At 38.9% G+C, this 13,833-nt stretch overlaps 3 protein-coding genes across 3 annotated transcripts in view; 1 reads left to right on the top strand and 2 right to left on the bottom strand.

Annotated features, from left to right (window-relative positions):
* The window catches only part of LOC311294114 (connector enhancer of kinase suppressor of ras 2), a 44,183-nt gene extending 41,387 nt beyond the window's left edge, over positions 1-2,796 (bottom strand). The window contains exon 1 of the mRNA XM_084414790.1: positions 2,065-2,796. Coding sequence (XP_084270916.1) covers positions 2,065-2,128 — 64 coding nt within the window. The 5' untranslated portion in view covers positions 2,129-2,796. The remainder of the gene's footprint in view (positions 1-2,064) is intronic.
* A 2,233-nt stretch (positions 2,797-5,029) lies between these two features.
* Positions 5,030-8,798, bottom strand: LOC311294120 (uncharacterized protein). The gene is made up of 3 exons (XM_084414816.1): positions 8,603-8,798; positions 8,078-8,246; positions 5,030-6,501 (listed from the first exon to the last, which is right to left on the bottom strand). The coding sequence occupies exons 2-3, from the start codon at positions 8,235-8,237 to the stop codon at positions 5,861-5,863; spliced, it is 801 nt and encodes a 266-aa protein (XP_084270942.1). The 5' UTR covers positions 8,238-8,246; positions 8,603-8,798; the 3' UTR covers positions 5,030-5,860.
* Positions 8,799-9,327: 529 nt separating this feature from the next.
* Positions 9,328-12,620, top strand: hmgn7 (high mobility group nucleosomal binding domain 7). Its single transcript, XM_084414820.1, has 6 exons — positions 9,328-9,519; positions 10,384-10,410; positions 10,787-10,816; positions 11,107-11,154; positions 11,288-11,395; positions 11,722-12,620. The coding sequence occupies exons 1-6, from the start codon at positions 9,505-9,507 to the stop codon at positions 11,779-11,781; spliced, it is 288 nt and encodes a 95-aa protein (XP_084270946.1). The 5' UTR covers positions 9,328-9,504; the 3' UTR covers positions 11,782-12,620.
* The last annotated feature ends 1,213 nt before the right edge of the window (positions 12,621-13,833 follow it).

The raw sequence follows: 13,833 nt of genomic DNA, 5'->3' as shown, positions 1-13,833 counted from the left end.
AAGGGAACTTGGCCTTTGTGTTTCCTCATATTTATTCTCCTGTGGAACAGGAGGTCGTGGCTGGACAATTTCATGCTCCTAGTCACCCTGGTGTGCTAAGAAAATGTAAATATGAATGGGAATATACTTCAGAGATATTTTACTCTTAAGAATATATAGGGGTGCCAATAATTGTGGCCAACATGAATTGGAGAAAAACATTGATTCCATAATGTGAGTTTCCCCCCACTTTCAATTATTTTACTTCAATGAAAGGTTAGAGTTTTGTGATTTATTTTAATGAAAGATCAAAAGGATAAACAATGCAGATTTATTTTCACAGACGCCTTTGCTCACATTTACCAAGGATGCCAATACTAGTGGAGGGCACTGTACATTAATAGATACAGGAGAGACCTGAGGGACATATAATTGGCTTAAGAATTTCATTAAAGTATGGGTGTTTTGGACATAGAGATCACAACCATTATTGATTCACCTGTGTACACTTGTCCATTATTAGATTGGTGGCAAAGGCTATCTGACCTTTGAAATGCTCATGAGTAGCGATTATGAGCCACTGAATGTCATGTGCACTAATGCCCTTAAACTTCACTTCAGATTGCATCTGATCTTGCTGGTATTTCGGCCCTATGTCTCTCCACCACAGCTGCTCCATTGTGTCCTACTTATATCGTCTGTGTATCATCCATCAGTGTGTCTTTGCATGTCATCTAAAGAAGAGCATGTCACTAATGGAAAATTATTTCCAATCAGATACCAATTGCCATGTCAGATTGTATAGCTTTTTGAAAATGCCGTCAGTTTTTCCCAAAAAGGAAAGGCCAAGTCCACATCCCTGAGCTATAACTGCATGACGAAACCTGCATGGTGTCTTCAGCTTCGGCAAGCAGCATTCGGATAGCCTTACTCTTCCTTGCTTTCTTCTGGATGGGTTTATGCAAAGCTATTTTAACCTAGTTTTCCTAAAAACCAAATACTATCTATTTTTATGTTACTGTACAATTGGGATAGACACAATAATATTTCATAAAATAGATACGGTCTATCTAATAAATAAAATAAGTACAAGTCAAGCTGAAATTGACACTATTATTATAACTATTATGATTGTTAGAAGTACATAAGAAATAAATAGGTCAACTAGTACTAATAAATAAACAGAAATAGGTAGAAGTAACAAAATTCAAGCAATGAATGTACAATCTGTTTCCAGTAACAATGGAATAGATATATGTCCATATTAGGATAGTGACTAGAAGCAAATAAATAAGAACTAGTAGGTACTGTGACAAAGTTAATATACTAGTCACTGTAGGAAGCACAAGAATCTAAACAATTGAAAAAATTGAAAAAGATAGGCTACTAATGGATTACTTATGGTAATTAAACCCCAAGTACTAGTGACATAAAAATAGATACTAATTAGTTTAAAGGAGTAAATGTTTGTCATGGGGGGACTGTCAAAACTCAGCTGGTTTCCACAGATACCGTCATCCCTCTTCTGGTCCCTAGATTACGAGCATCTGCATCGCAGCACAGCGCGCGACGGCCTGGTTCTGTCCATGGTGCTAGTTATCACTGCGCGAGAGGGAGATTTATTCACTGAGGCTGGAAACAGCACTCTCTCTCTCTCTCTCTCTCTCTCTCTGTGTGTGTGTGTGTGTGTGCGTGCACACATGCACGTATGTGTATATTTAGGTACTGTATGAAAACGCCATGTCGCCCTTTGTCATTATAACCGTTTTTGCTAATCTACTTGCAAAACACGCGAGCGCGCGCACACAGACACACATACACATCATGCATCCCCAGACCACACGCACACCCCCTATTGCGCGACGCGTGTAGCGCTGTGCAGATCACACACACCATGGTGCGCCGAGCAAAGGCGCAAAATGGCACACAAGCGCGATCAATACCTCACTGCACGGCACAGGCAGAGACGAGCACAGCCCGCATGCAGCCGAGACGCTCTTCCCGCTCACCCATTCCTCTCCCACCGGCTATAGGTCATGCAGAGGTACTTCGGGGGGACAAATGTGTTTTTTTTTTTTTTTTTACCTTTCATCCAGTCCAGCACCTGCTTTGGGGACCATTTGCTGATGGGTTCCATGACCAGCGCCATGGCTGGTGTGCGTTGATTTCCCGGTTGAATTGTGTATGGAGCGCCCGGACCATCCGAACCCAGAGAAACAGATCAGAACCGCCGTTAGATCACAGGGGCACATGTGATTCCGTTACATTGACGGCAGCGCGCGCGCGGCAGGAGTCTTGCTGTTGGATACATCCTCGCGGAGGACTGCGACGGAGAGATCCACGCGCGCGACTCTACCCCGCCCCCCCTCCAGCGCTCTCTCTCTCTCTCTCTCTCTCTCTCTCTCTCTCTCTCTCTCTCTCTCTCTCTCTCTCTCTCTCTCTCTCTCTCTCTCTCCCAAGTGTGCACCTGCTTCTCCAGTCTATCGAGTGGAGATGCAGGGGGGGGGGATGTGTCTCTCGCCCCCCTCCCTTCCGCGCTCGCAACGCTGCAGTATCACATGGGTCAGCGGTTCCGTGAGCGTGGGGACTGTTCGGTGACACTACCGATAAACGCTGAACAGCTCCACTGGGTCCGATACTGAGCGCGAGATGCAACCGAGTGCCTTGTAAACGGCTACTTGGTATGCGTGCTTGTATGCGTCTCTCTCTCTCTCTCTCTCTCTCTCTCTCTCGGTTGGACCGTTTCGGGTCTACACGAGCTCGTTCCTCCGTCTGCGTCTGGAAAATTTCTGCGCGCCCGTTCGCTTACGTCACCGCAGCCCAATATCACTCGTATGGCAAAAGTCAGAGTGTGCGCCAGCTAGACCAATAGCTGCTCAGCAGAGTGAGGTAACCGCAACCGACCGAGCCAGGGAAACCGGGTCACCCGATCAAATAGACAGAGCATGCTCAAATGATCGCAAATGCACATAAAGACTAAATAGATTGGGGGTGCTGGGGCTCCGGCTGTGGGGCAGTAACAAACAAGAATGTGCGAGACATGCCAAAAAAAATGCCACTATCTAAGAAATGTATAATCATTGTGTATTAGGTTTTGATTGTTGTTTTGTACATATGTTTCTATTTACGTATATATATATATATATATACATATATATATAACTTTTTTATTTCATCCTTTTATCTCCAGTTACACCACTGTATATATATTTTTTTACTTTCAAATTAATTTTAGTTCAGAAATTCAAAACATGCACAAACATCTCAAAAGGTGTAGGCTATTTGACTCTATAAATTGCATTTATTTATCATTTATATATTTTCTTTTCCTTTACTTTACAGATCCAGCACATAAATGAGCATTACATCATTGACCCATATGCATTTACATTCCTGTCCCACTACCACAGGACATCAAAATATGGCAAGGAACTAGATTAAATGTTATTTTGGCCTGGGCAACTTCCAGGACTAGTGGAGGGAGAGAAAGAGAGAGAGCGGTCCATCTGGTATTATGGTTTGCGACATGGTGCCAGGCTAAAGAGCCCGTTTAGATGCCCACAGAGCAGCGACAAGAGTGTGAAGTAGCTATGTTGGCACAGATCAGATTAACACACACACACATGCGAACACATTTACAGATCACAGTTAACAGTTAATCCTGTTGATGATGCTGTGAGTTTGGCTCCTGTGTACCGGTGCCAGGATATCAGCATGCATACAAACACACATTACTCATGGACCATTAACTGTTATGTCTGCACCTCCCTGAATGTGACATCAGAGCGACGTCAAAACATCATTTCAGCAAAGGCACTTAAGCTATTTCCATTCATTACTACAATAAAATTAAATACTTAATATAGCATATATTAATGTAATGCGTGTATTTTAGCTGTAAACATCGATGTAATATACAACAGTTGAGGTCTCACAGCTCTGGGTTAAGGACAATGCCATGGCCAGTATGACATAACCCTTGATGGTGACATTGGCCGCCGTTCCGAACGCTCCCAGCAGAGGGCGCGAGCACAATATCAGCATTTGTTCTCTGCGCTTGGGTGTCATTTTACAGTAAGAACGGCAGGTGGCAGTATTTAAAAACACTTATTGAACAGTTTCACATTATTGAAACATTACCAAAACATCTGATGGAAAAAGGAATTGATTTAACTGAATTATGACACTATATATAGAACTGAGGACATAAGCTAATAAAGTTTAAATTCATTATTACCGTTTTATTATGATTACAGGGAAAGTGAAAGTAGCATTTAGCAGCAGGAATGATGAAGATAAACAACATTTGATTGGCTGTTTAGGAGGAAGTGGTAACATTTATAGATGTCATTACACAGTTTACACATGATAGCATGACTTTGGTTCCTCTTCTAAACATACCATTGTTGATGGAAGCTTACAATGGAAGAGCAGAGGAGAGGGGAGGATTGTGGATGAGTAAAAAGAAAAGAGGCACTCTGCTATTACATTGGACTTGTTTGTGGGTTTTCAGAGGGATTTGCAATTGGTCACAATTTGTCAGTGTATGTGGTCTGGAAAGGATGAATTAGCATGTTCTAAGTTAAACAAAAGTTAAGCTCTATTGACAGAATTTGTGGCAGAATGTTGATTATAACAGAAAAACATTTGAAACATTATAACAGAACTGTCCCTTAGTTTTTTTTAATAAAAAAAGCACAAATTGCAGTTACAGTAATAATTACATAGGCAATTTAGTATTTACAATTGAAGTAAAGAGTTCAGCAATCTGGAAAGTCTAAATATAGAAATGTGAGACTCGTGTTTGTTAAAGCACTCATTTGAATGAAAAAAACATTCATCATTCACTACTATTCTATCTGTAAGATAGAAGCCAAAATCATACTTTTGAGGTGGGACTATTTTATAGGTGGCTGGATGAATGTCTGGTTGTGCATTAAAAAAATTATAATATAATTAATAATAATAATTCCTGTGGGTGGAGTTTGCTAGCAGGTACACAATTTAGAAGTAAACTACTGTCCATAAGTCAGTTTTAAAAAAAAGAAGAAAAAAAATGAACACTTTTATTCAGCAAGGATGCATTAAATCGATCAAAAGTGACAGTAAAGACATTTATATTTAACAAAAGATTTCCATTTCAAATAAATGCTATCAAAAAATCCTAAAAACAAATTATATCACAGGTTTTTTCAGAGTAGTTTTTCAGAATTGCTAATAATAAGAAATGTTTATTGAGCACCAAATCAGCATATCAGAATGATTTCTGAAGGATCATGTGACACTGAAGACTGTAGTAATGATGCTGAAAATTTTACAATACAACATATTTCACAATACTGCTGTTTTTACTGTATTTTTGATTGAATAAATGAAGCGTTTTTGCGCTTGTTCATATTTCTATAGCATCCGTCTTGGAGAGTAATAAGGTTGTGACATGGATTTACATATTGTAGAGTTAATGAAAGTTATCATGAGCATTGTAATGTTTGAAGTGGATGTCATAACAAATGTCAGTAGACCGGGAAGAATTTAAAACGAGCGGTTCATTCATAAATCCGTAAGATCTTACCATCATACTGTGGAAATACAAACCAGAAAAGACAGAACACGAGCGCAATGCTGAAAAGGGGCGGGGCTACATAAGGTCTATACTTTTGAAACACTGTGTATGTTAATGTTCATTAGTTTTGCTTTACAAAAATCCTGGCATGAGTCAAAACAAATCTCTGGTAATCAACATGCCACAAATGATGTGGGTAAATGATGTGGGTACTGAACGCAGAACATTCCTTCAACAACACAGATAACTTTTAAATATTTGTGTGTTGGTCAAAAGACGGGAAGTTTTATGAGGGCAGGAGTGTGTTTATAAGTGTGGCTACTCATCTTCTGAAATTCGCAGCACAGGTGAGCTGAAGTGGGAGGTGGCTGGAGCTGAGCAAGTGCTCAAGTATCGCACAACGTTATTGGATGAAGAATCCAGCTCTTCTTCCTGACTGGTTGTCTGTTCTTTGGCTACAGTCAGGCTGGTGGGCACCAGTGCCGGCATGACGTCAGCGCCCAGCAATGAAGATCCGCAGCACGCCATGTTTTGCATATGCTGACAAAACACCTCCAGCATTTGGACCTCCAGATAGCCGTTCAACATGGAGTTGGTGAGCCTTCTCTCCCAGCCTGGGCTACTCTTCATGACAAGATACCCCTCGTCCTGCTGGCTTACACCCATTGCTTGTTGACTTGGCTCCAAAGAAGGCTCCAGAAAGATCAAGTCCTGAGATTGAAGCAGTGGCCCGTCGTCCGGTGGGTTAAGCAGGTCTGGGTTATGAGGACTCCAGTGCTCCAGTCGGTCACCTGCAAGCCGGAGGTCTGGATAGTCCTTGTAGAAGCTGGGACAGCACCACGAGCAATATAGAGTCATGCCCAAGTGTTCCTCCCTGCTACAGCTGAGAATGGGCATAGCGTTGCTGGGCGCAGAGGACCGACACTGCCTTGGCTTTTCCAGGCCTTCGGGCCTGCCAGCTGACATGAAGAGAGAATGTTTTAGGCACCGCTATAACCAGCCTCATCTTAACATAGCACAAAATAAATAGCCAAAAAATGTGGAAATTTGTAGGAAAGTCCAGAGTTTGGAGCTCACTTGATACACTGAATGACAGTTTGAATCTCCATACAAATGCCGCTTTTGTGCAATTCACTTGGGCACTCATCAAAATGAGGAAGTACTTGGAATTATTTTCTTAATTTTCCTTTTTATGTATTGTAGCTGTGAGCCACTCAACTGAATTGAAATATTAGCTTAAATGGACTTGGAATTTTGTTGGTTTATTCTATTGCACAATATTATCACTTAAAGTTGGCATGAAACTGAAATTACGATCATCTTTTATTGTGCTGTATATATGAGTGACAGGTTCTTGAATAAGAAATTTTCTTTTCTTTTTTTAATAATAATCTCAAATTGATTAGATTGTTGTCGTTTGTGAGTGACAGGTTGCTGGAAGGGAATTGTCACGGCAAGGGGGAAGGGAAGTTAAAGTTTTTGACTAAAGATTACGAGGGCATATGAATTTTTTTAATAATATAATTTATAATAATAATTTATAAATTAACACTGCAATATTTCATTAAAAATAAAAATGGACCCTTTTCACATTTCCAGGGTTCTCAGAAGCGGAAGTCAGCACAGTTGGGTAAACTTCTATAGCAGTGAATGGGAGATGACAGCAAATATAATTTTTGTATTTGCATTTGCTCTAAAAGCAAAAGAAAAATTTTGTTATAGTGTTTCCACAACTTTCCAAAATAGGGAAAAAATATAGAGATAGATTACAGCAGTCAGAAGAGAGAAAGATGTCCAATTTGCTATCACTTCCTTAGCAGTTGTATTAGAAACAGCATTGCAGCATTAAATCGTTTTTTTGTCATTTACTGCCGAGGTGATATCACTCAAAGTATAGCGTTATAAATGTTTATTACATTTTTTTATAATGAAAATATTCAAAACTTTTCTAGATTTGCAATGTTGAAAGTCCGTGAAAAGGGGCCATTGTCAATTTTGATTTCATGGTGACTTTAAATACATAGTTCACTCCAAATTATAATTTTTTTAAATGTCACCATTTACTCACCCTCATGTCAAAAACCTGTAAGCATTTTTTTTTTGTTCTTCATAAAATGAAAGTTGTTTTGGATTTTCATTGAATGGACATATAAACAGTTGAAACATTCTTCAAAATATATTCTTCTGTGTTCTGCAGAATAACTAAAATCATACAGCTTTGTAACGACATGAGTGCATCAATTATGACAGAATTTTCATTTTTGGGTGAACTATCCTTTTAACCACATGCTCAAATGTAACACCTGAATTTAAGTGGCTTTTCAGTTTGTGGGTTAAAATTATCAGCAGAACCACACTTCCTTCCTGAATTTTATTTTTGTATTTATTGACTGTTCCCAGGACCTGGGCCACATTCATAGTCTATAAGTGATATTGCTTCATTGTTCATCTCCCAATGCTATCAGTCAGATCATGACGTTATGTTATTTTTAACACAACCTCACCCTAATAACCCAGAATTCTGTGGTCTCTCACCTCTCACGGTTCGTGGTGTCAGAGGTGATCTGGCAGTGGCGTGTGTCATGCAGGGGTCGGGACAGGTCGTGAGGGTGGATGAGAGTGTGTGAGACTGTCCATCATGATTTGTTGTGTCTTCTGTGCAGTTCAGAATATGAAGGAAAGCTTCTCCGAGCATGATAGCCACCTGTGCACACAAACACAGATCGAGCTCCAGTGAATATACATTTTATAATCATATACATAAGAGGGAAAAATCAAACATAAAAAAGGCATAAATGAAATCAAACTGAAATGAGGAATTAAAAAGAACTGAATGACAGAGTATATATAGTGCATACTGACTGCACTTCCTTCCTTAATAAGTTCTAAATCTAAAATTAATCAAATCCTTTCAGAATATAGAAGATTACTCGAACGAAATACCCCAAATAAACTGTTCAAAAACCTTTAGACAACCAGTTAAGAAAACAAAAGCAGATCGTTATAGCCTAGTCACAACTATCTATTTATAAAGAATATAGATATCTATAAGAAACTTACCAAACGTTTTAGAGTGCTGTGCCTTTTTGTATGGTTGCCGAAAAAACTGAAATCTCAAGAGTGACAGTAATGCTCAGTAATGGCCAATCTATAGTGTCACTTTCAGCTAGTTCTCTCATCTATATATCTGTCTGTCTGTCTGTCCATATATCTATGTCTGAGATGTTTTCTCTGAGCTGGCGTCTCTGATCTGGGTAGCAGCAGAGGAAGTAAGCAGTTATAGATCACAAACCCTGACACACTCACACACCCAAACACTTACACAGATTAGGCCTCTGCTTGAACAAAGCAGAAGTGAGAAAAGTCTTGTGGCTCCTCTTCTCTATTACAGATTGCCACATGTGACTGCAATTTCATGTTTCATTATATTTGCACTTAGGAACGTTTTTATAGAAAGAGCTCATAACTAAGGTAAGCTGCTCATCTGCTTAAAAAAACCTTCACAGATGCAGCTATAGGATATTCAGACATAGGAGGGTCTGACTTTATTCCTGGGGTTAAACGTGAGCTTTTCCTTTTCACATCAATACTGTATGGAGGCATTATTTGGTGCAGAACGCACTCGCATCAAACTATATTTTTAACATGTTGGGAGGGAAACTGAACAGGAAGGTCCGCCGTTGGATTTACACCTCAGGATTTCGCGCGTAAAAGCACAGCGGAGGTAAGAATCTGCCTCTTCTGTGCCGGACCCAGACGTCCGCTGATTGGACAAGCGGAACATCAGTCAAAACATGGCCCCGCCCCCACCCTCCCATTCAACCACTGGCTCTCTAATGTAGCCCTGTGTTTACTACAGAATTAGTGCATAGCGGACGACAGTCTCCTGAACTGTGAACTACGAATCACAAAAGATAACCTGTTAGTTTTGCATAAAAGAAGAAAAATATCCCAAACTCAACATGCCCAAGAGAAAGGTATGTAGAAAAGCCGAGCGCGGCGCACGGCTACACTTTTGCCCTTACTAATCAGTCGTGAAATTAGGAAGCCCTCGAGACAATGTTTTTTTAATAAAAATCCAGGCGACTTCTTTAGAATCAGTGGGCAGATAAAAAATCGTTGTTAATTTTGCGATTTTTTCTGCCGGACCGCGGTGTTTTAGTCGACGGTGGTGCGTTCAGCAGGAGGGTTTTAGTGGAGCAGAGCTGTGCTGAAGCTCGACTTGATCTCATGCCCGTGGAACCGCAGCCATGCTGCCCTCTCTCTCTCTCCATCTCCAACACAGCGCGACGTGAAAACCGACGATTATAAGCGCAATCGTGGCCCAGGCGCTGTAAAATGGGGATTAAAAAATAGCTGGATAACTCTAATTTTCTGAATGGTGGCAATTTTGCGAAAAGGCGCTCGCGTTTTTAAACAATTTTAACGCATTTTCTTTGTTCGCCATGGAAGAGGAGTGTCATAACGCCTGCTTGCCGCCAGGTGTCAGCGTTGAGGCGGGATAATCGCGCCCCTCCTCCTTATTCAAATGTGTGAAGCCTGTGAAGTGAAATGCCTTCGTGCAAAATAATAAATAAAAAATCGGCTCACCATTTTGCACTGCCGTCCGCTGACTTATACATAAACTTATTCGCAAAGCCTCTCTGATAAAAGTTATTAGAACTTTAATAGAGCTTACCACACGTTTTTCAGCCACCCCAGCATGTTGCTCACATTTACAAACATGCAGAACAGCAGATCCCAATGTTTCTACAAGTTGCCTTTTTGGTTTTCCCGCCATTTATGTTAATAAAATTATAGATCATGTTCTAACTTATGATATTTGTTTTGTTCTTTTGCAGGGAACTGATGGAGAAGTCAAGGAGGAGGTACTGAAAGAATATTCTAAGAATATCTTAAGCAATTTTGGGTTGCAAATTTTAAGTAATCACAACCATTACAAATGCATTACTTACTCTATATCTACATTTACACTTATTTATTTAGCTGGCACTTCTTGAATTACAATTACTGAATCGAATTACAAACGAGAAACACCACAAACAGTTTGTCATAAGAGCCAATAATAGCCTTTATGTAGTACTTTAAACTGTGCTGAGTTTGAAGTATAAGCTTGCTTGGTACACAAAGAAGGTGAAGTGGAGAGAAAGAACAAGATTTTTTAAATAGGCGTTACAGTAAGTATCTGTTCTCTCTTACCTGCCCTCAAATAAATAGATTTTTTTTTCTTTCTCCCTTTTGTAGCCTCAGAGAAGGTCTGCTAGATTATCGGCGGTAAGTTGTTTTCTTTTTAAAGAGATTTTTAATGTTACCATTATATCATTCTTTTATTTTTAAGAAGTCCTCAAATGTCTTCAGGAACTTTAAACATAGTTTCGGAAATTATTAGCACTGTCTTGCCAGACTTTTCCGTTAAGATGATCTGTAAAATTCAGGATAGGGCAGAACAACAAAGACCATACTGTGCTCTATTTGAACTATTCTATTGTTCATTGTTTAGGTATGCATTTTTCTTATCAAACAGTAAGTTTGTGAATTAATCATATATTTTCTTTTCCCTTCAGAAACCAAACCCTCCAAAACCTGAACCCAAACCGAAAAAAACTCCCAAGGTACTTTTAGTAATTACACTTTTAGTGAACACACTTTTACTGATACTCTGTGTCACTTGTTTCCATGATTCGGTTGGTCTCATATGGATTGCTCTATAGTCATTCTTTTGCCCTGTCTTTTCCTCTCTGACAGAAGGAGAAGGAAGTGAACGATAAAAAGGAAGAGAAAAAAGCAAAGGCAAAGGCTGAGGAATCCAAGGAGGAGAATCAATCAGAAAATGGCGAGACTAAGACCAACGAGGTAAAAAAATAAATAACAATAATATAATATATACACACACACACACATCGGTTTACCTCAAATCATACATACACTTTATTACTGTCACTATTAAACAACCTTTACTTGGCTAGTCCCTTGAAAGAAAAAGCTTTTTAATTCTTCCTAATAACATTTTAAAAGTACTAAGTAACATAGTTGAATTAATTCCCTAAAATGAAGACATTGATAGCCTAAACTAAAGTGAACTTTCCAAATGTCACCTCCTCTATTTGTAAAGAATGATTCTGATTGGTGCAAAGGCATTCCTGCTTGATTCTCATGGGTTTGTCCCTTTTATTACACAGGTTGAGAAAACTCCAGAAGAGGAGGGAGAGCCCGAGAAGGAGGACCCGAAGACAGAGTAGCACCACGCCTGTCCATCCATCCGTCCATTCTTTCTCTTTCCCCCTTTCCTTTCTTTTATCTTCCTCTCTTTCCCAGTTTTCTCTCCCTCTCCAGCTCTCTCAACAACCTCCTCTCTGCCCATCACCACCAGAAGAATATTTTTATCAGCGAATTTGTAAATACTGGTTCAGGTTTTTAGCACAAAAAACAAAGCTGACTAAACAAGTCTTGTGTTCGGCCGCGGCTGTATCAGGTGTTTACAACACGAGAGATGTGGGAAAAGGCGGCATCTTTCTTTCGTTTAGTTGATTTTCTGATTTTAATTCTTTCCTTTTTTTTTTTTTTTTTCCTTTTTTTTTAAGCGGATGGTCTGTAGCTTGGTTTTGGAGTGGGAGGTGGGAGGAGGCTCTCAGTCTGTATGTCCGTTAGTGCTTGTGATGTTGCTCTGGAGTCTGTAACGTTTCTGTACGGGGTTTGTTTTATTTTTCTTTTAAATGTAATGGATTGTCTTTAAGAAAGAGGAATGAGTTCAACAAATGTAGAAGAAAAGAAAGAAAACAACTAAAGACTGCTTACATTCCAGGTTCAGCATTAGATGGTGACTCCTGGCGTTTTTAAGAATCATACCACCTTTGCAATTTGTTGAAACAGGTAACTGGGCTTTGTTAGGAGGCCAGAAAAAACCCTTCTGTTATTATAGAGGACTTTTTTGAAATTACAGGATTCAAAGAAAAAAAAATTAAAGCGTTTTTTGGAGTTTTTTTAACACTGAAAATTCATCTGTGAAAAAGTACTTAGTGTCCCCTATAATTCTCTCGGTCTCACTCAATAAAATCCATCATTGGAGTTTTCCTCATAATGTCTGCTGTGGTCTTTTTCACTGATTTGGTCACTATGTATTAAATACAGAGTTTCTCTGCATATGCTGTTCTATAATCAGTTATCAAGTGTTTATAACAGTGCAATAATGATGCAATAATCTAACTGTAATAGCGGATTTCACCACTGGTTCACGTTGCATTTAAATCTTAACAAATGATCCTAATCACAACAGCTGAGACAAACACTGTAAATGCAAATATGAAAACTAGTTGAGCCATAACAGGTTTTTACTCTTAAAGTCATTGCATACATTGAAAAAAAAACAGTGCTAATGGATGAGTATTTTCTCAAGCTGAGACGGTCTTAGGAATCATTAATACACTAAAACTGTCATCCCGAACAAATATAAGAGGTTCCAAAAATGAAGAGAAAATCTTATTTCTCTGGATTTAAAGATTGGTTTGCAACTGTTTTCCATCACTGAAAGAGTAAAAGGCCTGCAGATTTGCTGGGATTATAAGGGACTTTAAGGGACTTTTTGAAAAGACTTTGTTTATTTGTACTTTTTCCCCTCCCCAATTTTATTGGTGTGCATTGTTTCATTTACTTATTTGCACATATGAATGCCATTATAAATGTATATTTTGTTTATCATCTTTAATAAAAAGATTCTGAGACAAACTGGATAGGGAGCAAAAAGGAATCAGTGAAAACAACAGTCACCATGTAAACATTTTGTGGCTTTAGAAAAAAGCTTATTTTTTTATTTAGTGTTAGAAAATTGAGTGTCCCTTAGACATTAAAACTGCACATAAATGCATTTTAGATAGCTTTGAAAGCTATGATTCCACCCCTTGCTGTGTGTTTCTAGTTGATGAATGAATGCAAGCATCCATGACCTCTTAAGTTTGAGTCATCTGAGAGGCAACACACTAACAGCCTAAACATAATCTGCTCTGCTCTTCATAAGACAAAATCATTTGCGTATTAACATTTTAATAACTTTATTGTAATAAATCAGAGGTATCATGGACATTACATAATGAAGTGAAACATGCAATAAAGAACAAACTAAAAAAAATAAAAACAGGGTGAATTATTTCTACATATATCCAACAGGGTTTACATTTTGTTAAAGAACTAAAATGTATGATGGATGTATTTTAACACTTATTCGATAAATGCACATTACATAATTGTATTACGTAATATTTATAACCCATTCCTTACATAACACCATGTATATGGCA

The sequence above is a fragment of the Rutilus rutilus genome (assembly GCF_951802725.1).
Source record: "Rutilus rutilus genome assembly, chromosome: 7".
In the NCBI taxonomy this organism is placed as follows: domain Eukaryota; kingdom Metazoa; phylum Chordata; class Actinopteri; order Cypriniformes; family Leuciscidae; genus Rutilus; species Rutilus rutilus.
The sequence above is the reverse complement of the archived record's forward strand: the minus strand, read 5'-3'. Positions and strand labels throughout refer to the sequence as shown.

Bases quoted from the DNA above. Each gene is read 5' to 3' on its own strand.
- LOC311294120 (XM_084414816.1), bottom strand. From the start codon at position 8,237: ATGCTCGGAGAAGCTTTCCTTCATATTCTGAACTGCACAGAAGACACA. The intron at 6,502-8,077 runs GTGAGAGACCAC...TCTTCATGTCAG, and splicing joins GACACCACGAACCGTGAGAG to CTGGCAGGCCCGAAGGCCTG.
- hmgn7 (XM_084414820.1), top strand. The intron at 10,817-11,106 runs GTAAGTTGTTTT...TTTTCCCTTCAG, and splicing joins GGTCTGCTAGATTATCGGCG to AAACCAAACCCTCCAAAACC. The intron at 11,155-11,287 runs GTACTTTTAGTA...CCTCTCTGACAG, and splicing joins AACCGAAAAAAACTCCCAAG to AAGGAGAAGGAAGTGAACGA.